This window comes from Canis lupus, chromosome 1, assembly GCF_003254725.2.
Source record: "Canis lupus dingo isolate Sandy chromosome 1, ASM325472v2, whole genome shotgun sequence".
Taxonomy (NCBI): Eukaryota; Metazoa; Chordata; class Mammalia; order Carnivora; family Canidae; genus Canis; species Canis lupus.
The window spans coordinates 49,321,347-49,345,268 of NC_064243.1; the positions used below are offsets into that span (position 1 = coordinate 49,321,347).

The 23,922-nt window shown below is 42.5% G+C and overlaps 2 protein-coding genes across 2 annotated transcripts in view; one reads left to right on the forward strand and one right to left on the reverse strand.

The window, feature by feature from the left end:
- Positions 1 to 3,077: 3,077 nt before the first annotated feature.
- Positions 3,078 to 23,922, reverse strand: part of SLC22A2 (solute carrier family 22 member 2) — a 31,846-nt gene continuing 11,001 nt past the window's right edge. Inside the window, exons 5-11 of the mRNA XM_025422687.3 lie at positions 21,353 to 21,467; positions 19,758 to 19,864; positions 18,212 to 18,426; positions 17,240 to 17,348; positions 16,332 to 16,444; positions 13,296 to 13,395; positions 3,078 to 5,530 (exon numbers count right to left, since the gene is read on the reverse strand). Coding sequence (XP_025278472.1) covers positions 5,464 to 5,530; positions 13,296 to 13,395; positions 16,332 to 16,444; positions 17,240 to 17,348; positions 18,212 to 18,426; positions 19,758 to 19,864; positions 21,353 to 21,467 — 826 coding nt within the window. The 3' untranslated portion in view covers positions 3,078 to 5,463. The remainder of the gene's footprint in view (positions 5,531 to 13,295; positions 13,396 to 16,331; positions 16,445 to 17,239; positions 17,349 to 18,211; positions 18,427 to 19,757; positions 19,865 to 21,352; positions 21,468 to 23,922) is intronic.
- On the forward strand, positions 22,041 to 23,498 carry LOC112644397 (etoposide-induced protein 2.4 homolog). Its single transcript, XM_035709023.2, is given in 2 exon segments — positions 22,041 to 22,254; positions 22,257 to 23,498. Coding segments are annotated over 2 exon segments (1,020 nt in total). The 5' UTR covers positions 22,041 to 22,115; the 3' UTR covers positions 23,138 to 23,498.

Below are 23,922 nucleotides of genomic sequence, written 5' to 3' on the forward strand. Positions count from 1 at the left end.
GAATGAGGGGTCAGTAAAGTATGTGCAGATTTTGGGTATGTGTTTTTCTGGATAGAGGAATCATAATTTTCTTCAGATTTCGTAAGAACCTTGATCAATAACTTTAAGAAATATTGTTATAAAGAAATGGTCTCTTCTGGGCCCCCATGACATTTAATTTTTAAAAATACTGTAATTTTCATGATCTATTTCTAAAACTTTATTTTGAAATAACTATAGATTTGTAAAAAGTTGCAAAGATAATACACTGAGGTGCTGGGTCCTGTTCACCTAGCTTCTCCCAATAGTTATGTCTTACAGAAATACAATATCATATTAAAACCAGGAAATAGATGTGGTTATAGTGAATATGCGAATATAGTTCTCTGATATTGTATAATATGTATAGATTTATGTACCCACTATGTAATCAACCACTAATCTATTTTCCTTCTCTGTAGATATTTTCCCTTTCATGAATGACCCTGTGAGATTGGGTTTTATCACTCTGCATAATACCCTTGAGATTCACTCAGGTTATGTATGTATCGTTGATTTGTTCCTTCTTGCTAAGGAGTATTCCTCAGTATGGATATACAACAGTTTGTTTAACCATTCACTCATTGAGGATTGATTTGGTTGTTAACAGATTTTGGAACAATTGTGTATAAGATTTTGGTGGACATATATTTTCCTACCTCTGAGATAAATGCCCAGGAGTGCAATCACTGGGTCATAGGGTGATTGCATACTTAGCTTTTTAAGAAAGTATCAAAGCATTTTCCAGAGTCAATCATTTATTTTAAAAAGTAGCGTGAGCACATGTCATGAACATTCACAAGAAAACATAAAAATGCAAGAATTAAAGAAAAATCTAAAATATTTTCTTCCTTGCTGACCAGTCCTGGAGTTCTCCCCCTTGGTCATTAGTTAAGTGTACATCCATTACTCCTACATTATTAGCCCAAAAGTCCTTTGTTGTGGGGGGTCTTTCTATGGAGTGGTGACAAATTGTTTTCATTCCTTTTTAACTGGTGAGTAGATATATCATCGTTTATTTAAGCTTTCCTCACATTTAAAGATTTTGGTTATTTCCAATTTTCATTGTCCTCATGAAGAGATGAAATAAGTATTTCTGAGATGCTTCTGTGTACACATTTGTGTTTCTCAAAGACACACATTTCTGATATTTGTGGAGACTACCAAATTGCCTTCCTAAAGAATGTATCAATCAATACTCCCGCCAGCAAGGCATAACTTTCTTCATAACCGCATCCATACTTGATATTGGCTTTATTAATTTTTATGAATTGTATTGATTAATCTCAGTGCAGCATATTTTATTGATACTTATATTTCCCTGATTAACAATGAAGCTGCACATTTTTTCTTTATAACTTAATTAACCAGTTTAATCTTCTATAAATAACTATTTATATTTCCAGACCATTATTTTTCTCTTTTAGTGTCTTTTTCTTATTGAGTTTTAGTAGCTTTTTATCTCTTTTGGATATTAACCCTTTGGAATTTTTTTATATGTTGCAAATATTTCCCCAAATCTATCACTCATTTATTGACTCTGTTTTTGTTGTGTGTGTGTATGTGTGTGTGTGTGTTACATGGCTAGCATCATTTAGTTTAGTCTTGTTTTGCATAGTCACATAGATCAAACTTTATGTCTTTTAGTCTTTATTTTTACTTAAGAAGTCCTCCTTATTTTGAATTATGGAAATATTTCCTTATATCTTTTCTATGTTTCTGGTCTGCAAACTACTGGAACTAATGCCAGGTGTTTCAGTTGGCATGTTAAATCTGGAATCTTGGGGGGCACCTGGGTGGCTCAATGGCTGAGCATCTGCCTTTGGCTCAGGTTGTGATCCCAGAGTCCTGGGATCATGTCCTGCAACAGGCTCCCTGCAGGGAGCCTACTTCTCCCTCTGCCTATGTCTCTGCCTCTCTCTGTGTGTCTCTCATGAATAAATAAATAAATAAAATCTTAAAAAAAAATAAAGCTGCAATCTTGTATTAGAGCACTCATCTCAACAAATTGGACCTGATCCAACATTGTTTTATCCTTGTGGGCCTAGAGTCATTACAATTGATTCCTAAATTACTCCCCAGATTTCTCTGATATGTTACAAAATCTTGAAAGTCTTTTCATGTATAAGCTATATCATCCTCAAACTTCTTACTTCTCTCCTTGAGATGTGCTGGAGTCTACTCTAGGCATATCTGGGCAAACATGAGGAAGTGGGGGGGGGTCTTAAGGAGTCCTATCATCCCCTCTTTAGGTAACTGTGTAAGAGGAGGCCATGAAAACTCTTCAAGCAAGGGAATATGTTTTTGTTTCCCAAAAAGGAAGAGAGGGGCTGCTTCTTTTGGCCAAAGATGTTCAGGGGAATTGGGGGTTCAAGATTTTCAGATTTGTTTGAGTCCACTTAGAGTGTCCATTTCATTTCTCAGGAGCCCACACCTTCCCATCTATTCTATAATTTATATTTAAGAGGTGTGGCTAGGCTGAGAATTTAATCCATGATATAATTCTTAACCCATAGGTTCAAATTTTGAGTCTGCTTTTCAGTGGTATCAGCCTTGCCTCCACAAAACTCAAGAAGGTCTTTTAGGGCCATTATAAGGAGCTCTCAATTTCTCTGGTCATGCCTCAACATGACATTTGAAAGCCTAAAGTTTTTATTATCTTTTGTAATTTCTCCAGTGGAGTCAGAAGCAATAAGCTCTACCCCAGAGATTCTGTGGCCATAGTTTCCATGGCAGTGTTCAAATTCAACAGTTCCTTGGCCTCCCAAACTTGTGCTTTAAATTGGTTCCTCATTTCAGGTAGTCAAAGCTTAAATTTAAGTAACTGTTTTGTGGCTGAATGTCATAGATACTATCAGTATCTCACTTTTCCTGACAACAATGCCATCAATGTGTTCAATCCCAATCACATCATTTAACAAACTGCAGATTTTCCTATTTGGGCATCTATTTCCTGGAGGTGGTCTACTCATGGTCCCAATTAATATTAACATTAATATTAGTTATTAATTAACCTGAATATTAATTCACATTGAATCAGCCAAACAGAAACCACTATAGGTATTTCAAAGAGAAGCAATTTAATACAGGCACTTGTTTACAAAATTATTGAGCAAAAGGGAGAAAGGTACGCTCAAGGGAGAAGAGGGAGACCAGGAAACAGCAATTGCTTCTGACTAGGGCCTGGGATCCTGTTCTTGCTATGAAGTCAATAAGGCACTTCTTATGGCTGCTGCTATTGCTGTTAAAACAGCACCAGTGCCATCAAGCCATGACTGGGAGCCTCCATTACTTTGATTCAGACGGCCAGCAGCTGTTACTGTAGCTGTCCAAGACACCTTCATGATACAGGGGAAAGATACTTGTCTCTTGTTCCTATCTTACGATCTGGCCAATGCTACCCATCGGTAGAGCCGTGTAAGAAGCCAGGTGGCAGAGGGCCAGGAATGTGTAGTTTGCTCGTTTCAATTCCTGATGTTACAGAAGAGAATTTAGAAGGACAAGTATGTGCTCTTAGGACAATCCTGGGAGATGTGCTTCTTCAAAATGTGGGAGAAAACCAAGAATGAGGAACTAGAGCTAGGAGGCACTTCAGATCTAGGAGGAACCCCATACACAAGGAAGAGGCACTGGGAATGCTCAGGAATGGGGGAAAGGAGAATCCAGGGCAACAGCTGTGCAATAGGCCTTCATGTCAGCCAGGCTGCACTGGACCAGGAGGGCAGCAGGCTCCAGGTGGGAGGGCTCTCTGGAAGAAGGAGCTGTGTTTGAATGCACTGACAGACTTACTGTTTTATCAGAGAGCTGGGGGAAAAAGGAATGGTGAGTATATAGAAAACAAGCAATAAAAACCAAGGCTCAAGAGGAACAAAATGGTGTGAAAGAGTAGAAGTGTGATCACAGAACACTCTGTGGCTGAGCTGTTGATAATAGTTACAGAGTCATAACGATGCCAATGTCAACTATTTGAATAACAATGTGGTAACACAGAATTGAAGAGAAGAGAAAAGTTGTGTGTTGGGATGAGGAGAGATTGAAGAGCTAAATCTTCATATTTTATATCAATAAGTCAATAGGTAATGTACTATTTAAAACTAAAAAACCCAAGAGATATCCATACAATGTTATTTAGATATAGAAAGATAAATCGTAAGGGGAAGCACCCCAGCTAAAAAAGTTGAAAATTATTCCAGAGGCATTGATAGAAGTGGAGTGGGATAAGAAATTTTTGTTTTTCATGATAAGCCTTGAAGTATTTAGATTCTAAAAATTTATTTACTATATTACCTTGGTTAAATATTAATATAATTTTTAAACCCAGATTTAGAGCAATTTTTATCAGTGAAATATTACACTTTTGGTTTAATAAGCCAACATCAATACTGTTCTTTATCAAACTCTTCTCAAGATTTTTTTGTAGAAAGCACACATTTGTACTCAATCCAGTAATCCTTGATTACTCAAGGAGTATTTTTTTTTAATAAAGATTTTATTTATTATTTATTTATTTATTTATTTAAGAGCGAGAGAATGCATAAGTAGGCAGAGCAGCAGGCAGAAGAAGAGGGAGAAGCAGGTTCCCTGCTGAGCAGGGAGACTGATGTGGAGCTCTATCCTGGGACCCTGAGATCATGATCTGAGCTGAAGGCAGACTCTCAAACAACCGAGCCACATGCAACCTTCAAGTTGTATTTCTGATTCTTTTATCTTAGGCTCCTTTAAAGTTTAACCCAGATAATAATTAATGTATTTAAAATTTTTTCCACACATGGCACTGACATACATTCCAGACAACTTGATATTGTTTAAATGTATTATTTCCTTAAGAAAATAGGCTCTCAGAAAAAAAAAAAAAAGAAAATAGGCTCTCAGGATGCCTGGGTGGCTCAGCAGTTTAGCGCCTGTCTTCAGCCCAGGGCATGATCCTGGAATCCTGGGATCGAATCCCACATCAGACTCCCTGCAGGGAGCCTGCTTCTTCCGCTGCCTGTGTCTCTGTCTCTTTCTCTCTGGGTCTCTCATGAATAAATAAATAAAATCTTGGAAAAAAAAAAAGAAAGAAAGAAAGCTCTCTGCTCCCACTTAACTGTTGTTCAGATCTTTTCCATTCTGTTTCCCTGGCCCACAATTCCCCTATGTATTTTGGTTTGATATCATTGTGGAGAAAGAAATAAAGAAATACAGAAATACAAAGATGAAACAATTCCCAGCACACCAACAGCACTGTCCTAGGAATGCTGGGAATGGAGTAAGTTGGTGGAGCTTGGTAGGATCTGGTCCCATGGGTCTACACATAGGACAACAAACTCCATTTGGCTATAGGTCCAAGTTAATAGGTTCAAAGGGGAGTGAGATTGAATTACACGGGCTTTGTGGTGGATGGAGAAATCTCTGGTTTGGACTTGTATCATCACAGCAAGGCGATGGCAAGAGTGGTCTCTCTTCTTAGTTTAAGGGAATGTCTAGTTTCTTGACTTGGAGGTAAATCATCTTTTCTTTATTTTTTCTTGGTCTGCAGTGATAAAAAAAAAAACATGGAGAGGAGATAAAGAAATTGTGAGGAGGCTGAAAACCAAAATAAAGTGGGTAAGAAATAAATGGAACAACAAATGAATGTAAGCTTTGTCCAGGCTCAGTCTTGCAGTGGATTCGAAGTGGCAATTCCTAAAAAGAATATTGACAGAGCTTGGTGATTAACTAATGTGATGGAGTTGTTCCAGAAATGCTCTTCTGGGGATGGGACTGGCCTATGTTCCTTATTTAAAGTGTTCACTTTTCTATGTAATAGAGGATGTGGGTAATGACTACATTTAATCTTATATTGGTTAAAATGATGATTGCAAAATCTAGACATTGTTATCGTCAGTTCTTGCAAATACAAGTTAAGAAATTATTTTTACCAAAGTGTATTTACTTTTTACGCTTGGGCAAGTGAAAAATCAAATTGCAAATTTTCTCAATCATCTTATCTTTACAAATACCAGAAAGTTGCTGATACTCATTGTAGAAATGTTGCTTTCTTCATCCTGCTGTTCCCGGACATACCCTCTGGACATGCTCTGCCTGATATTAATACTGAAATCTGGAAGAGAGCTGCCCCTGCACCCTCCAGCTCCTCACAGAATTTTCCCCACATGGGGGTCCTTAGTCTTGCCTCAGCTTCTGGGCCAGGCTGATATGGGGAGTGCAGCAGGAGCCCACTCGAATCCCCTGGCAGTGCTGGGGTTGTCTCTGGCTCCAGATGTAGGAGCCCAAAGAAGCCAGCTGTGCTCCCAGGGTCTCTATGCCAACAACAGTAATAGCAGAAGCAACAGCAGCAACAACAGAAATAAGAATAACATTAGGAACACCAGCAGCTACAGGAACACCAGCAACAGCAATAGTAACAACAGTGACAAGATTGGCAACAATAGTAACAGTGACAACAACAGCAATAATAGTAAAAATGGCAACAAAAACAGCAACAACAGTAACCACCACCACAGCAATGGGAACCACAGCAACAGCAATAGTAATGGCAGCAACAACAGCAGCAACAATAGTAACAGTGACAAAAACAGCAGCAACAATAGTAACAATGACAACAACAGCAACAACAGTAACCACCACCACAGCAATGGGAACCACAGCAACAGCAATAGTAATGACAGCAACAACAGCAGCAACAATAGTAACAGTGACAACAACAGCAACAATCATAACAATGGCAACAACAATAGCAAGAACAGTAATCACCACAACAATGGGAACCACAACAGCAGCAATAGTAATGGCAGCAACAACAGCAGCAACAATAGTAACAGTGACAAAAACAGCAGCAACAATAGTAACAATGACAACAACAGCAACAACAGTAACCACCACCACAGCAATGGGAACCACAGCAACAGCAATAGTAATGACAGCAACAACAGCAGCAACAATAGTAACAGTGACAACAACAGCAACAATCATAACAATGGCAACAATAGCAAGAACAGTAATCACCACAACAATGGGAACCACAACAGCAGCAATAGTAATGGCAGCAGCAACAACAGCAACAATAGTAACAATGACAACAACAACGGCAACAATAGTGACAATGGCAATATTAATAGCAACAACAGCAATCACCACCACAACAATGGGAACCACAGCAGCAGCAATAGTAATGGCAGCAACAACAGCAGCAAAAATAGTAACAGTGACAACAACAACAGCAACAATAGTGACAATGGCAATATTAACAGCAACAACAGCAATCACCACCACAACAATGGGAACCACAGAAGCAGCAATAGTAATGGCAGCAACAACAGCAGCAACAATAGTGACAGTGACGACAGCAGCAGCAACAATAGTGACAAAGGCAATATTAGCAGCAACAACAGTAACCACCACCACAACAATGGGAACCACAGAAGTAGCAATTGTAATGGCAGCAACAACAGCAGCAACAATAGTAACAGTGACAACAACAACAGCAACAACAGTAACCACCACCACAACAATGGGAACCAGAGAAGCAGCAATAGTAATGGCAGCAACAACAGCAGCAACAATAGTGACAACAACAGCAACAATCATAACATTGGCAAAAACAATAGCAACAACAGCAATCACCACCACAACAATGGGAACCACAAAAGCAACAATAGTAATGGCAGCAACAACAGCAGCAACAATAGTAACAGTGACAACAACAGCGACAACAGTAACCACCACCACAACAATGGGAACCACAAAAGCAGCAACTGTAATGGCAGCAACAATAGCAGCAACAATCATAACAATGGCAACAACAGCAGCAGCAACAGCAATCACCACCACAACAATGGGAACCACAGCAGCAGCAATAGTAATGGCAGCAACAACAGCAGCAACAATAGTAACAGTGACAACAGCAGCAGCAACAAGAGTGACAATGGCAATATTAGCAGCAACAACAGTAACCACCACAACAATGGGAACCACAGAAGCAGCAATTGTAATGGCAGCAACAATAGCAGCAACAATCATAACAATGGCAACAACAGCAGCAGCAACAGCAATCACCACCACAACTATGGGAACCACAGCAACAGCAATAGTAATGGCAGCAACAACAGCAGCAACAATAGTAACAATGGCAACAACAGCAGCAACAATAGTGACAATGGCAATATTAACAGCAACAACAGCAATCACCGCCACAACAATGGGAACCACAGAAGCAGCAATAGTAATGGCAGCAACAACAACAGCAACAATAGTAACAGTGACAACAGCAGCAGCAACAAGAGTGACAATGGCAATATTAGCAGCAACAACAGCAATCACCACCACAACAATGGGAACCACAGAAGCAGCAATTGTAATGGCAGCAACAATAGCAGCAACAATCATAACAATGGCAACAACAGCAGCAGCAACAGCAATCACCACCACAACAATGGGAACCACAGCAGCAGCAATAGTAATGGCAGCAACAACAGCAGCAACAATAGTAACAATGGCAATATTAGCAGCAACAACAGTAACCACCACAACAATGGGAACCACAGAAGCAGCAATAGTAATGGCAGCCACAACAACAGCAATAATAGTAACAATGGCAACAACAGCAGCAGCAACAGTAACCACCGCCACGACAATGGGAACCACAGCAACAGCAATAGTAATGGCAGCAACAACAGCAGCAACAATAGTGACAACAGCAGCAACAATCATAACATTGGCAACAACAATAGCAACAACAGTAATCACCACCACAACAATGGGAACCACAGCAGCAGCAATAGCAATGGCAGCAACAACAGCAGCAACAATAGTGACAATGGCAATATTAGCAGCAAGAACAGTAACCACCACCACAACAATGGGAACCACAGAAGCAACAATAGTAATCACAGCAACAGCAGCAGCAGTGACACTAAAGACAGCAACAACAATGGGGGGGTAGCATCAGGAACAACACAGCAGCAACAGTAACAACAGCAACAATGACAGCAACCATAGCAACAGCAACAGCTGCAGTGGCAATGACGGTAACCACAGCAACAATAACAACAGCAGCAGCAGCAATAGTAACCATAGTAACCACAGCAACAACAGGAACAGTAGCAGCAAGAAACAGCAGCAGCAACAATAGCAACAACAGCAACAGCAGCAGCAACAATAGGAACAACAGGAACAACAACAACAGCAACAATAACAACAGCAGCAGTAGTAACAGCAGCAGCAATAACAATGATAGCAACCATAGCAACAGCAGCAATAGTAACCATAGCAATCATAGCAACAGCAGCAGCAGCAATGACAGTAAGGACTTCAAAAACAACAGGAGTGGTAGCAGCAAGAAAAATAGCAGCAGCAACAGTAATAACAGCAGCAATGACAGCAACAATAGCAACAGCAATAACAATAACCACAACAGCAACAACGGGAGTAGCAGCAGCAGCAGCAGCAACAGCAACAGCAATAATAGTAACCACAGCAATAGTAGCAGCAGCAGCAGCAATAGTAACCATAGCAACAATAGGAGCAGCAACAGTAACAGCAGCAGCAACAATGGCAACAACAGCAGCAATAGTAACAACAGCAACAAGAGGAACCACAGCAACCACAATGGGAACCACAACAGCAGCAATAGTAATGATAGTAACAGCAGCAACAACAGCAGTAACAAGCAACAATACTTAAAACAACAGGAACCACAGCAACAAAAACAGTTAACAACAGCAGCAACAACAGTAACTATAGTAATCACAGCAATAGCAGCAGCAGTGACAGTAAGGTCAGCAATAACAATAGCAGCAGGAACAACAGCAGCAACGGCAATGACAGAAAGCACAGCAACAACAGGAGCAGCAGCAGCTACTGTAACAACAGCAGCAACAATAGCAAGAATGGCAACAACAGCAGCAGCCACAGTAACCATAGCAACAGCAGCAGCAGCAGCAGCGCTAACTGACCGCTGTCCCAGGCCCCCAGGGCCTGGGTTCCAGGACTGGCTCCGCTTTGTCACTTCCTGGCCTCCCGGTGACTCTTTCATGTCTCTTGCCTTCCTGTTTTCGGTTGTCACCGGGCCTAGTAATACTAGCACCTGTTGGAGGGGCCGCCCGGGACCGGGCGAGCAGCCCGTGAGAAGGGCTTCGGAGGCGGAGCTGAGAGCTCCGAGGGATCTTAGGCAGCAGGCGGGAGGGTGACCTGAGGGGTGCATGGGAAGTCCCCGCGGCTGTCTGTACCTAGGCGGGCTTCGGGGCCGGAGGACTTGGGGAGACCTGCCCCACCCTGGTTTTGCGCCACGGCCTCAGCGTGGGGGCGGCGGCCGGGCTCAGCTCTCTGAGGGACACCTCTGTGCCTGCGGGCTGCTCCTGTTCGCCTCCCCGCCTCCCCCGCCAGGTGGGTTCACCTGCTGCTCTCCTCCGCAGCCCCCCCCCCCCCCCCCCCCCCCCCCCCCCCCCCCCCCCGAGCTCACAGAGGCCTGGCTTCCCTTTCAAGGTGAGCTGGGTTATGGAAGACAGACAGCAGAAAAGCCCAAGTCTTCATAGAAGTATTTGTGGATCACACAAACAGAAAGCATGCAGAAAAACAGGAATGAGAAAAAACAAAACAAAACAAAACAAAAAAAACAGGAATGAGGTTTGAGATACCTCCTTCGTCTCCGGAGCCAGCCTGATGGGGAAGGAAGCTTCTTACAGGTAGCTTCTTACAGGTAGAAGCTTCTTACAGCTCTATCAGCGAGCTATGCTTCCCTATCTCAAAACTGTTCAGAATATATTTTAAAATTTGATTTCCAATCGGTTGTCTAGGTACACAGTTACCTGTTTTACAGAACAGCTGTGAAAACTTCTATGAATAAAACCGGTGGCCATGGGACATTTACAAAGGGCCAGGCACTTGACATGCATTTACCTCATTACAAAAATCCAGTGAGTAGAAATTGTTGTTCCCATTTATAGATGAAGAAACCAAGGCTCAGATGAGTCAAGGCCACATAATGGGAAATGTCAAGACTTGGCCTATCAGACTGTACGGGCCACGCTCCTCCCCACCACACATTACCGCCTTCCCAGGGCTGGAGCTGGCTGCCGAAGCCTGGAGGACCCACCTTTAGACATGCTGCAGAAGGAACTCAGCATTTATTTTATAGCTATTTCGGGAACACCTGCTCTGTGTGTGCCAGGTACTGTGCTAAGTCCTAGGGATGCGGCAGTAAATGGGGTACAGTCTGTCTTTAAGTGGAGGCTCGTGTGCGTGGGAAGCTTCACTGAGCTAGGGATACAGAGGGACAGTTGGCCTAGATCAAAAATCTCAAGCTCAAATATACACAGCAGGCAGAAAAGATAAATGTACGAGGCATGAGGCATGGGGGTATGGTGCACTGCAGCCCCCTCCAGGAGGCATGTCCTTCAAAACACCGAGCCATCGCTCAGCTCCTACAAACCACCAGCAAGAGAAAATGCCTGGGCGGTGTTACCAAATCTGAATTTTTTTTTTCTTTAACAGATCCTGGAAATCCAGTTTATGTGGAATTTCTCACTTTAAAAATGTCACATGGGTCAAGCAAAGCACCTGAGGCCCTGAGGTCCTGTGGGCCACCAGTGTGCAACCTCTGGCTGAGCTAAAGGCCTCTCATAATGCTGAGCTCCAAGCTCGCTCTAGAAAAAGCCTCAGACCACAGTGATGCCTCCCCAGCCACATCTGCCGCGGTGCTGAGTATGTTAATATGAACATTGTGGAGAAAGGATAAAATTCAGTTCAGTTCATGGTGCTTATGGGCTGGAACTGGAGTATAAAATGAATTTAAAAAGCATCTAAGCATATTGCATCAAGAAGCTTGAGGGCAGGGTACCCTATGTTTTCTTTGCTAGACTTTCTTAAGTTTAATTTTTGAATAGGTTCAGGTGTTCCAAAATTCAGAAAGTACAACAAAATGTGCATTGGAAATCCCTCCCACCTGTGTTCCACAGCCACCGATTCCACAGATAGCCAATATTCTGGTTCTTGCATATTCTTCCAGAGACAAGGTAAATTTATTTTTATAGAAATAGTAGAAAATGTACTTTCTATATTTTTCTTTTTAAAAAATTAATTAAGTAATTAATTGATTCATGTATTTATAAACATGAGGTTTGAGCTCACACCCCCAAGATCAAGACCTGAACTGAAATCAAAAGTCAGATACTTAACTGACTCGGTCACCAAGGTGCCCTCCTCTTTTTAAAAATAATAATATATCTTAGAGGGCTTTCCTTCTCAGTGTGTATAAAGCTGCCTTGTTCTTTTAATGGCTTAGTATTTTATTGCATGACATGCCATGATTTATGTAAGTGGTCTCCAAATCAATGAACATTTAGGTTGTTTCCAATCTTTTGTTACATAAAAAAAATTGTCTTAAATAGTGATCCTGTACATATGTCATTTTGTACATAAAATTCCTAGAAGTGTGGAATTGCTAGGTAAAAAGAAATGTACATTTTTGATACTATTGTCATTTTGCCATCATAGAGATTTCAGATTTCACTGGCAACGTAGGACAGTGTTTCCCCACATTCTTCCCCAACACAATGTTACCAAGTGGGTTGATCTTCAACAATCTAAGTTGTAAGTAGTACAGTGTTCATTTGTACTTCTCTCACTACGTAGGAAGTGAGCATATTTTCATATCCTTAAGAGCTGTTTTTATTTTCCTTTCACTGAATTATCTGTTCAAGTCCTTAACCCATTTTTTTTTCTTTTGCGTGGTTCCTCTTTGTTAGAGCGCTTTATATACTAAGAAAAGTAGCTCCTTGTACAGGAGTGAATATTTTCTCCGTGTTTGCTATTATTTTCTTAACTTATGTTAGTTTTCAATACAGATGTCTTTATTTTTATAAAGGCAAACTTATTGATCTTTTTAAATATGGGTCCTGGATTTTTTTTGCTGTACTTACATAGTCCTTCCCTTTTATGAAAGTATAAGGGTATTCTCACTATTTTACTGTTTCTTTTTTTTTTAAAGATTTTATTTATTTATTCATAAGAGACACAGAGAGGCAGAGAGATATAGGCAGGGAGGGAAGCAGGCCCCCTGCAGGGACCCTGGGATCATGACCTGAGCCAAAGGCAGGTGCTCAACCACTGAGCCACCCAGGAATCCCTATTTTACTGTTCCTTTGTTTGTATTTTCCGGTCTTTGAGTTCATGTGACTTGATCTCAATGGATGGTATGAGGTATAAATTCAACCTCATGTTTTTTTTTTTTTTTTTTTTTCTTTTCCAACTGGCTACAGAGTTGGCCCCAACCTGTATGGAGGATTTCAGCTCCCTACCTCTGCATGTTTTCAGCTTCATCAATAGTCTCAGGCAAAGCCTTCCCTTTGGTCTCCGGGAGCAGCAACACCAGTCCCCCAGCAACCAAGCCAACCACAGCTGGAAGCCAAACAGATGCAAATCACATTAAGTGCTAGAACACACAGGCTTTATAATCAGAACTCCTCTTACTTCTTAAAAGTTTTTTTGCATGTGATTTTCTATACTTACAGATTTCTTTGCTATCTCTGACTGTCCTATAAATATTTTGCTGATTCCAAACTCCGTTGGGTTACAATTCCTTATAGGGAGATGAAATACTTAACATTTTAAGTCAAGGTTATTCTAGGCTAGAGAACATTGCCATAATATTAAGATACATTGGAGTTAGAAAATAACTCTGAAAAAAATCCACTCTAAGGAAAGGAAGAACATAATCCTGCCAATATAAAGCACTTAGTAATGAAAATGAGTCAGAAACTTGGAACATGACTAGCATCCAGAAGTAATGAATCATATATTACTGCATCACAGTGTTTAAAAGTATAGCCAGGCTTATGCTTTTAGTTCTAACTGGAGTGTTCGATAAATTCCTTTTGTTCCTTTTTCCTTTGTCTCTGGCTGTAATGTTTAGCACATGCTGGGGGCGGATAGTAAACAGTAGAGTGTTTATGTGTCTTTAAATTCTCATTAACGTTTTGGGTTTTAAGGTTCTGTTTTGCTATAATAGAATGTAGGAAATAGATGAGGGTTGTTCACTAGTTTTGGAGTTCCAAAAAAATGCACACTGTCCTCCGTTTTTACATCTTTACAAAATGATGGAAACAGAGGCCACAGAGCTCAGTGGTTCTGGATGCTGGCTGTGGCTCTGGGTGCCTGGGGTCCCATTCTGAGCCCCCACTCACTGGTCTCAGAGCCCTGGGAAATTCAGCTCTAGGTTCTCGGCCATCAAGTGGGGTGATATTCCCACCTCACATGCTTGTTTGAGACTGAAATGAATTCCTGTTTGTTACGTGGCAATGCCTGCCACAGAATATGAACGAAGTAGCCACCCTCAGCAGAGTCTCTCCAAACATCTAAAGATTCACTCCGCTGTAACTCATGCAAATAATAAATATATCACTCTGGCTTTGGTTCTCTGCAGTGAGTGAATTATGAAGAGAATATAATAGATGAATCAAATTATCATCCCTTTAACTTTTTATATTTGCAAAGGTAGGCTTAATTAACTAGGGTATTTCTTAACAGTTTTTTTCCAGTACTCTTTCAACTGCTCATTTGTTGATTTTCAGGCTTCTAGATAACCGCTTCTGACTACTTCAAGACCACAATCATCAGTATACCATCACTGCGTGCAAAAGAAAGGGAAAGGAGTAAAAATGTCCAAATATTAGTTTTGTTTTGTGCTAACTACTCAGATTGGTGACAAAAGAAGACGGAACTATAAGTATCAATAAAAGTGGGAGTTGGCTTTGAGTTTACTTGAAATGGTGAAATGTAGTTAAAATCCTTTATCTTTTCCAGGGATGGTAAATCCTGAGAGAGAGTCAACAGAGGCTCTGCTAGGTCTGGACTTTGCATCACACTGTTAAATGGTACTTAGAGAAATCTGAAGTCTCTGTTCTCCGCCCAGAAATGTCTCACTGTCCACCTAAGGGAATGGCCAAGACTAAGTTGCCTCCACCTTCCCTGAAAGGCAGGGGTACAGAGTGTTGTGGTACTTTCCCAGGATGGAAAGAGGCTCTGCACACGTCCCTCAGTGTTGGGAGAGGAAGACTTCCAGGGTCCCCTAAGTGGTACCAGCCACTCTGTTGCCAAATCATGCTTATACTAAGATAAAGAGCTTGTGTTCTATCAACTTTGGCCATCTTGCTCTTATTAAGTTGCAATGTAGAGGCATTCATTGGGTCTGTTTTGAGGGTGAGTTTTATCAGCTGTGTGGAACATTTGCTGGCACATCTATAGCAGTGGAAAATTCCCCCCTCACAAATCCCTTGAGAAGAGGAATAAGCAGAGATGCTTATGTGCGACAATGTGGAGCGGTAAGAGAAAAGCCATGTGGGTGCAGAGCGTCTTGTCCTCCCTACCCTCAAATTAAGTGAGTGTTGTAGGCCCATGGGGAAAACTGTTACATTTTTGTCAAATTAAAAGTGGCTTCCAATGGGTCTAAAAGAAGACTGAGCTGGGTGCCTTGAGGCTTTCTGGCTAACATGAAGAGGTGAATGCTATGTGTGTGAATCTGAGCACTTCTCCTCACACCTCTCTGTGGTGCACAAGAGGTGGTCTGTCCTACTGTCCACAGTTGTGGAGAAAGGAATGGACATGAATAAATGGGAGTGTCCAGGATTTCTGGACCCCTTTCACAGTCTGTAGACAACATGTTCAACATCGGCCTCTGAGTATTAACTGCTGATAATCAGATTTGTCCCTGTCACCTTCCATGCTACAGGCTGGGCAGTGGGGGGAGGAGGAGGGCTCTATATTGGTACATTCCTTCAGTATTGGAGGGAAGGGCTGTTTCAACCCTCCTTAAATCTAACTGCCCAAGGAATTTGAAGAAGGGGTGCCTGACACCAACATAGGTGTGCCATTACGCTAATGTATTTCCTTAATGGTGGTCTTTGTTTCCCCTGGGTTTTGAAATTGCTCTTTGCAAAATTTTAACCACTTTCTTTGAAGTAATGAAGTGAAAAACTTTGTACTTTCCCACATTTGGCCATAAAGGAAGCAGAAAGGATGAGCTCTTCGGCAAAGGGACCCAAGGAGGGGTGGAAATTGGTGAGGAGAGAGTTAGGGGTGTTTTTCAGGCAAACGTCTTTCTAGTTCACTCCTTGAACATTGTCCAGCTAAGGCCAGGAGTCCTAGTGGCTCCTACACTTGAGTCTTAGTAGCTACTAATAGGATTACCTATGCTAATATTTAACACTAAGAGTAGGTACTAATTACTAGCTGCGCTTGGTAGTGGCCAGTATGCATGATGCCTATTTTGAGATGGAACAATGGAGGTCCCTAGAAAAATAGATTTTCATTCAAAGACACATCTGAGGATTTGTTACCAAAAACCACCAGTGGGAGCTCATGCCAGATATTGGTAAGCCGGTAGACCAGGAAGGGTGTGATGATGCCACCGATGTCACACATTGAGGAGCAGACAAGGACACCAAGATTCCTGAAATGCAGGAAACTGACTTAACTTCCAGTTTCTCATCGGACAGTAGTTATCTCCCACCCAACCCCCAAGTAAATTCTTCCCCAAATCTCTAAAATGTCTGTGAACTGAAAAACAGTGTTCACATTTTTTTCAACACACAGATGGTGTATGATTCATAATTCCACTCATATTCTGCTATACTTGTGTTATATTAGCTTTTCTGGATATTTTTAATTTAATTTTCAGTTTTTACATTGGTCATCTGGCTTCCCTACACTGTTCTATGGTCCTGTTCATACTGTTTCCTTTCTTTTAGGGTTTTTTTTTTTTTTTTTTTTTACTTTTTATTTATTTGAGAGAGAGTGAGTTAGAGAGGGAGACAGAACGAGCTGTTGAGGGGAGGGTCAGAGGGAGAGGGAGAAGCAGATTCTCTGCTGAGCAAGGAGCCTGACTATGCCTGGGGCTCAATCCCAGGACCCGGGGATCATGACCTGAGCTGAAGGCAGACACCTACCCAACTGAGCCACCCAGGTGCCCCCTGTTTGTGCTGTTTCTGATTACTCTCTCCCATGGCCATTTGGTAATCTCTCTCTCTCTCTTGCAATCAATACCTCTGTCTCACCACACAGTGTCTGTATTTCACCCTAGCCTATAACTGAGATGTGGCCTGGCTACTGTCTTTAAATGTCCTTGTCATAACTCTCTTGCCCTGTGTTTTGAAAAGGGAGGTGCCCTCTGCTGGCACTTGTAGTAGTTCTAGCCAGTAAGTAAATGTCCCATTCACCCTCTTCGCGTTGAGGAAAATGCGCTCACCTGATGAACGTAGGGTACAGTTCCGCATTGACCAGGCAAACCATTTCGAAGGCCATTGTAATCCCCATTCTACCCAAGCACGAGACCGTAACTCTTAGCCACTGTAGATCTGAGGGGCAAAAATGCACCACTTACACACACCACATACAATCCCTGGTCTGCGAACCATACTCCAGAGGTGTGCAAGGGAAAGTCCACATTCCATAATGGGATGAGAATGCAAAATTCTTCTTCTCTAAACTCAAGACTTTTGAACGAAATCTCCCATGTCTGTTAGTTTTAACCTTGGGCACGAGTCTAACACTCTCTTTAGATCTCAGTCACTAGGGAAAACAGGATTTTACAGGTTTCCAGAGCTGGGCCAACTCTAGTTTATACAGGTTACCCAAAAGAAACAGCAAAATATGGGCAAATCTTAAATAATTGCTAATAACTAAAGGGTTCAAACAAAGTTCCATGTTGCCAATAAGATTCTTTTGTACAGGTTTTTGCTCCCATTAATTGAGAAAGCACTTTGAAAGGAAGGAAAGGAACTAAATAGTTGTGCATTGTTTGCATTGGCCTAAGCTTTCTTATTTTTTCTGCAGGATGATGCAGGGACCTCAAAGGAGTTGCCTAAATAGTAGTTGGGAAATGCTGGAAGAAGCCTTCACCCTGGGCCTGCTCTACCGCAAAGCCCATGCTCTCTCTGTTCTGGGCCAGCTTGAGGGCCTGTAGCAGGTGTTCTCTTAACCTTTCTTGTTATAGTATATTAGGGAACAATCAGGTATGATTATATTACACCAGGCAACGGTTGGGTACAATTGTTCTTAAAGACAGGGTGGCGACATGGGTTTGCTCAGGAAGGTCCCAGATTCTTTCCAAATTGACTTCGATGATAAATTACATGGTAATTTATCACATCAGAGAGCTGTGACATCCCCTCTTCTCAAGGCCTTGGAAGACAAGAACCCAGCTTGGCTTGACACTCACCTTCAGGGATGAAAACCGATGCAAGGCAGGCTGCCCCTGCCACTATATTTGATGTAGCCCATGGATACCGACGACCTATACGGTCAATAGTGAGGATGATGATGATGGCAGCTGGGAATTCCACCAGGGCAGAGTAGAAGAAATCCAAGTAGATATTGCTCCCTGCAAGGCCCATGTGCATGATGAGGCCTTGGTAGAGAACAGAGCTTGTGAACCTGAGCAAAGAGGAGAGCTCAGGTCAAGTCAAACACCAAAAGCAAGTCATCAACAAGGAGAGCCTTCTGGAAAAATAAGAATTGATTGTGGGTCACCTTTCTTTGTCACCTATTTATTGCTATTCCCTCCACTCTACTGCTTTTACATTATCTGATCCACTGTGGTGGCTGACTGTGACCCCAGAACCAGGAAAGGAGAAGAAATCAGGATGGCATTCCCTGGCTGAATTGAAAGGTAGGAAAAAAATATCTTTCTAGAGTGATTTATTTGGCTAAACTGTATCAGGTTATTAGTGGATGTTAATTATTTCTCTCTTTGTGGTCTTCTAATAGAATTGGGATCAAGGGGATTGACTACTTAATTCAAATTTTAGGGAACGAGAGAACCAAATGGGTACCAAATAACCAAACAGGTAAAACCTCTCCTCTTGCTGATTTCTCTCCTGACATAATACAGACAGCATTTTGACATTTTGTTTTGTTGACCGGAAGTGTTCATCATCTGTAATGGCAAATATGAGGACACTTGGCAAGAGTCAAAACTATTCAGAAAAGGGAAGAAGGATTCGAAGCCAAATTTCCCTGCTGCATTTTATATGCAGTATTATGCAGTATTGTCAAGCTTGCTAACTTAGTTCCTGAGGAGCTTTGTTTCTGTCCGTGATTCCAAATCTTCATTTGGCCAGTGTAAGTAAGTCCTGGGGTACACCGAAAGGAAAGCGGGCTGCACTAAGCAAGGCTTGGTGCTGAATGAAGGGCTCAGAGCCCTAGGGGCAGCCTGCAGACAGTGGAAACCATCATGTGTCAGCCACGGGATTGTGCAGCCAGTGGATTACTCTTTGTGGTTTATTCTCATTTGTAAGTTTCTTTCTTTCTCTAATAGACAAGACAGAGAAAAAACCATGTACAATAAGAAGAGATCTATACTCATCGTAGGTATAAAAGGAATAGTTCTCAGTTTGGGCTGTATATCAGACTCACCTGGAGGATGTTAAAGTATTGGTGCCTAGACATTTCCCTGGATCAATTCAATCAATATTTTCTGGGGCCAGGGTGTGGGTTCTGGTGTAGGCATTTTATAATCTCGCAGGAGATTCTAAGGCAATGCCAAGGTTGAGAGTATACTTATCTATACTTTGAGACTGTAAGCTGATTTTAAACACCTGCTTGAAAAAATGATATCAGGAAAAACTGCTTTGAATGAATCCCCTTACTGTCCACTGTTAGTAGTTATACTGGATTGAGGCTGTGTGACAGTGCTCTCTTATTCGTTCCCCTAATGTGGATGATGGGGCTTAAAAAACGTTTTTAGAGTGAAAAACATTCCTTACCAGTTGTACATCAAGATCAAAGTGTGTTTTCTTATTTGAGGGGTTCTGATCAAGTCAAGAAATGACGGATTCAACTTCTCATCAACTTCTTCATCAGGTCTGAGGCTCTAGGAATGGAAACAGGAGGAACAGCTTTGTGTGGTTAAAGACGACATCCCTGGGTATTGCAGGGAATCACAACAGTATCTGACCCTTGCTGAGGGCTCATAGTGAACTTTTCATACTTACTAGTTCATTAAATCTTGGCTATCCTGGAAGTTGGTTTCTATCTTTTTCACCCTCTTCCACAGAAGAGGAAGCTGGGATAAGGGGTTTTAGGTAAGTAACTCATGTGCATATGTCCAGCAACTGAAGGTCAAGCACAGTGGGGTAGAAGGAGGCCCAGCCCAGGGGCTCTGATGGCTGAGGGCACAGGGTGGTGGGTGTGCTCCCTGCCAGACCAGATGTCGCCCAGCAGTCAGGAGGCTCTGTTCTAGGACCTTGGCACTTGGAACAGCTTGGTATCACCTGGAACTTGTTAGAATGAAAGACCTGGGGCCCCCTTCCAGACACCTGAACTGGAATCTGCAATCCTGCAAGGTCCCCAGGAGCAACCTGGGCACAGGTATTAACATTTGAGAAGCCCTGCTCTAGGAGAAAACAGCAGGTGGTGCAGTTGAGATTCAGTCTCCAGGGTTTGGGAAGCAGAACCTTTGTTCCTACAGCAGCGCGGGAGGGTGTGTAAAAGCCTGAGGAGTGAAGGGAAGAACCTCCAGCAGACTTAACCGCTCTCACATGAACTCTGAACTTTGGCAAGACAGTGACTCACATGTGCTTTAGTCCCTGAGCAATCTCCAAGAGGATCTAAAACTTCAATCAGTGCTATGCTGGTCATCAGTGGAAAAAAGTATCTATCCCAACCACTCAGAAACCAGAGAGGAGGTGGGAAAAGTCCCAATACTCACTCTAAATCATGTCAATCATAAATGCTTACTGGCAACCTATCTTAGATCCTTGCACAGAGACGATCACTCTTATTTTGACAGTTTTCTAACCAGTTTGAGTTTTGCTTTTCCATCCCCTGTCAGAGCAAAAGGCTTACACCAAAGGTGATAAGGTCTACCAAAGGCAAACCATGACATGCAGAGAAAATGGACACCCCTGTAACTTCTCTTATTTCAGAAGGCAGGAGACTGATCAAAACATTTAGGGGCAAGTTTTTATCCAGAATGTTTAAAATTCTAAGAAATTATTTATGTCTGAAGACTCTTCCCTCTGGGGAAATCTCCCCTCCCTGAGTGTCTCAGTGGCCATATGGTAAGGAAGACATCGGGTATTTGGGTATGAGTGACCCACACAGCCTTGGGTTGCACACAATAGAAGCTCCTTGTTTGCCTTTAAATGACTGTTGGGTTCCTTTTAGTTTCATGTTTTTGATTGATTTTGAATTTTTTACCAGGGTCCATGAATCCTAGTACAACAGAAATATCCTGTTGCATATGGTGGACCCCTTCTGTGACACTCCCATCGCCCCCCCCCCCCCCATTGAGAATGCATGGCTTTCCCAGATCCTCCTGTCACTGTTCCCCAATCTGATAGTTTAGCCACTTGCTCACCTGAAGGGAGGCAGGCAGAGATTTTCCATTTTTCTTTGCAATGTACTTAAGGATCCTCATGGCTTTAGCATTTTTACTCTGGGAGATCAGCCACCTCGGAGACTCAGGAATGCACCTAGGGTATAGCACAAGTGTGGTCAGTGCTGTTTAGTATGGAATCGGGGGGGGGGTCTTCCTGAACCCCCATCCCCAGAGGTCGTAATCAAATTTCTGCAAGAGATCTTACACAATGAAGTTCGGCTGGATCTACAAAGGAAATAAAATTGTGTAGGGGCTGGACAGCAAAGGAAATCAACAAAATGAAAAATTAGCCTATTGGATGGGAGAAAATACACAAATCATGTATCAGGAAAAGGGTGAATATCAAAAATATACAAAGAACTACAACTCAAGAGCAAAAAAAAAAAATCTGACTTAAAAATGGGCAGAGGATCCTAATACACATTTTCCCAAAAGACATACACATGGCCAATTCGTACATGAAAAGATGCTCAGCATCACTCATCACCAGGGATATCCAAATCGAAGCCACAATAAGATGTCACTTCACATCTGTTGGAATGGCCAGAATCAAAAAGATAAGAAATAACAAAAGCAAGCGCCCTGTGCGGCCCGGGCATGCCCAGAGCTGGTGCAGCGGCCCCGGCCCTGGGAGCGCCCGGGCGGGAGCTGGCGGCCGGGCTCGGAGGGGCCGGGTCCTTCATGATGAAAGATTTTGAGATGCTTCTCTCTGTGTGTAGTTGGTAGTTTGGGTGGTGAAGAGATGGCTGACAGTGTCAAAACCTTTCTCCAGGACCTTGCCAGGGGAATCAAAGACTCCATCTGGGGAATTTGTACCATCTCAAAACTGGATGCTCGGATTCAACAAAAGCGAGAGGAGCAGCGTCGAAGAAGGGCAAGCAGTGCCTGGCGCAGAGGAGAGCCCAGAGTATAGAAAGGAAGCAAGAGAGCGAGCCACGTATCGTTAGTAGAATTTTCCAATGCTGCGCTTGGAATGGTGGTGTCTTCTGGTTAAGTCTCCTCCTGTTTTATCGAGTGTTTATTCCTGTTCTGCAGTCAGTGACAGCCCAGATTATTGGTGATCCATCACTGCATGGAGACGTTTGGTCGTGGCTGGAATTCTTCCTTACATCCATCTTCAGTGCTCTTTGGGTGCTCCCTCTGTTTGTGCTCAGCAAAGTTGTAAATGCCATTTGGTTTCAAGACATAGCTGACCTGGCATTTGAGGTATCAGGGAGGAAGCCTCACCCATTCCCTAGTGTCAGCAAAATAATTGCTGACATGCTCTTCAACCTCTTGCTGCAGGCTCTTTTCCTCATCCAGGGGATGTTTGTGAGTCTCTTTCCCACCCACCTTGTTGGTCAGCTGGTTAGTCTTCTGCACATGTCCCTTCTCTACTCACTGTACTGCTTTGAATATCGTTGGTTCAATAAAGGAATTGAAATGCACCAGCGGTTGTCAAACATAGAAAGGAATTGGCCTTACTACGTTGGATTTGGTTTGCCCTTGGCTTTCCTCACAGCAATGCAGTCTTCATATATTATCAGTGGCTGCCTCTTCTCCATCCTCTTTCCTCTATTCATTATCAGCACCAATGAAGCAAAGACACCTGGCAAAGCATCCCTTTTCCAGCTGCACCTCTTCTCTTTGGTGGTTTTCTTAAGCAACAGACTTTTCCACAAGACAGTCTACCTGCAGTCTGCCCTGAGTAGCTCAACCTCTGCAGAAAAATTCCCTTCACCGCATCCATCTCCTGCCAAACTGAAGGCTGCTGCAGGCCATTGATTGCCTGCCATCCAGAGGGGATGGGTGGATTGGAAGGAGGCTGTAGGAGCTCTTTTTCTTGTCCCCTCCTCTGCCAGGGAAGGCAGGACCCACTCTGCCAAGGGCCCTTTGCATATTCCCTTGTCTCTGAGGAGCTGGGATTTTTGTCTCTGGTGTGCTTAAGGCAGAATCTTCCTGACACCAGTGTGTGGATTTTTAACACCGGTGAGTCTGAATGGACCACAGGTTTTTCTGTAGTTCTTTTCTAGCACTTGCCAGCCCCCGTGCCCGGACTGATTGGAATACGTTTTTGGTCCCTGTGCCATCGATCCTCCCAATTCCCTGTCCTGCCTTCCACCACCCTTGGATGAACGGATTTTGTAATTCTAGCTGTTGTATTTTGTGGGCCTGTTTTTGTTGTTGTTGTTGTTCTTGTGTTTTTCTGTGAAGCACATATATTGGATGAGGGAGATAAAGGAGTATCTCATCTGCTCCTGGTCACTCCCTTTATAGCCATCACTGTCTTGTTTCTTGTAACTCAGGTTAGATTTTGGTCTCTCTTGCTCCACTGCAAAAATACAAGCCTGAAGAGATGGGACAGGAGGAAAGACCTCACAGTCAGATGCAGTTCTATCATGGGGGGTAGAGCGAGTATTTTATGTTTATTATTCTGAGAGCTGATTTCTCAAAGGAAGGGGTAAGAGTTTGAGGTAAGGTGTCGCAGAGCTCACAAGCGAGGCTGCTGAATTTAGCAGAACACTGGGATGCTTTAATAGAAGCTCCTTGTTTGCCTTTAAATGATTGTT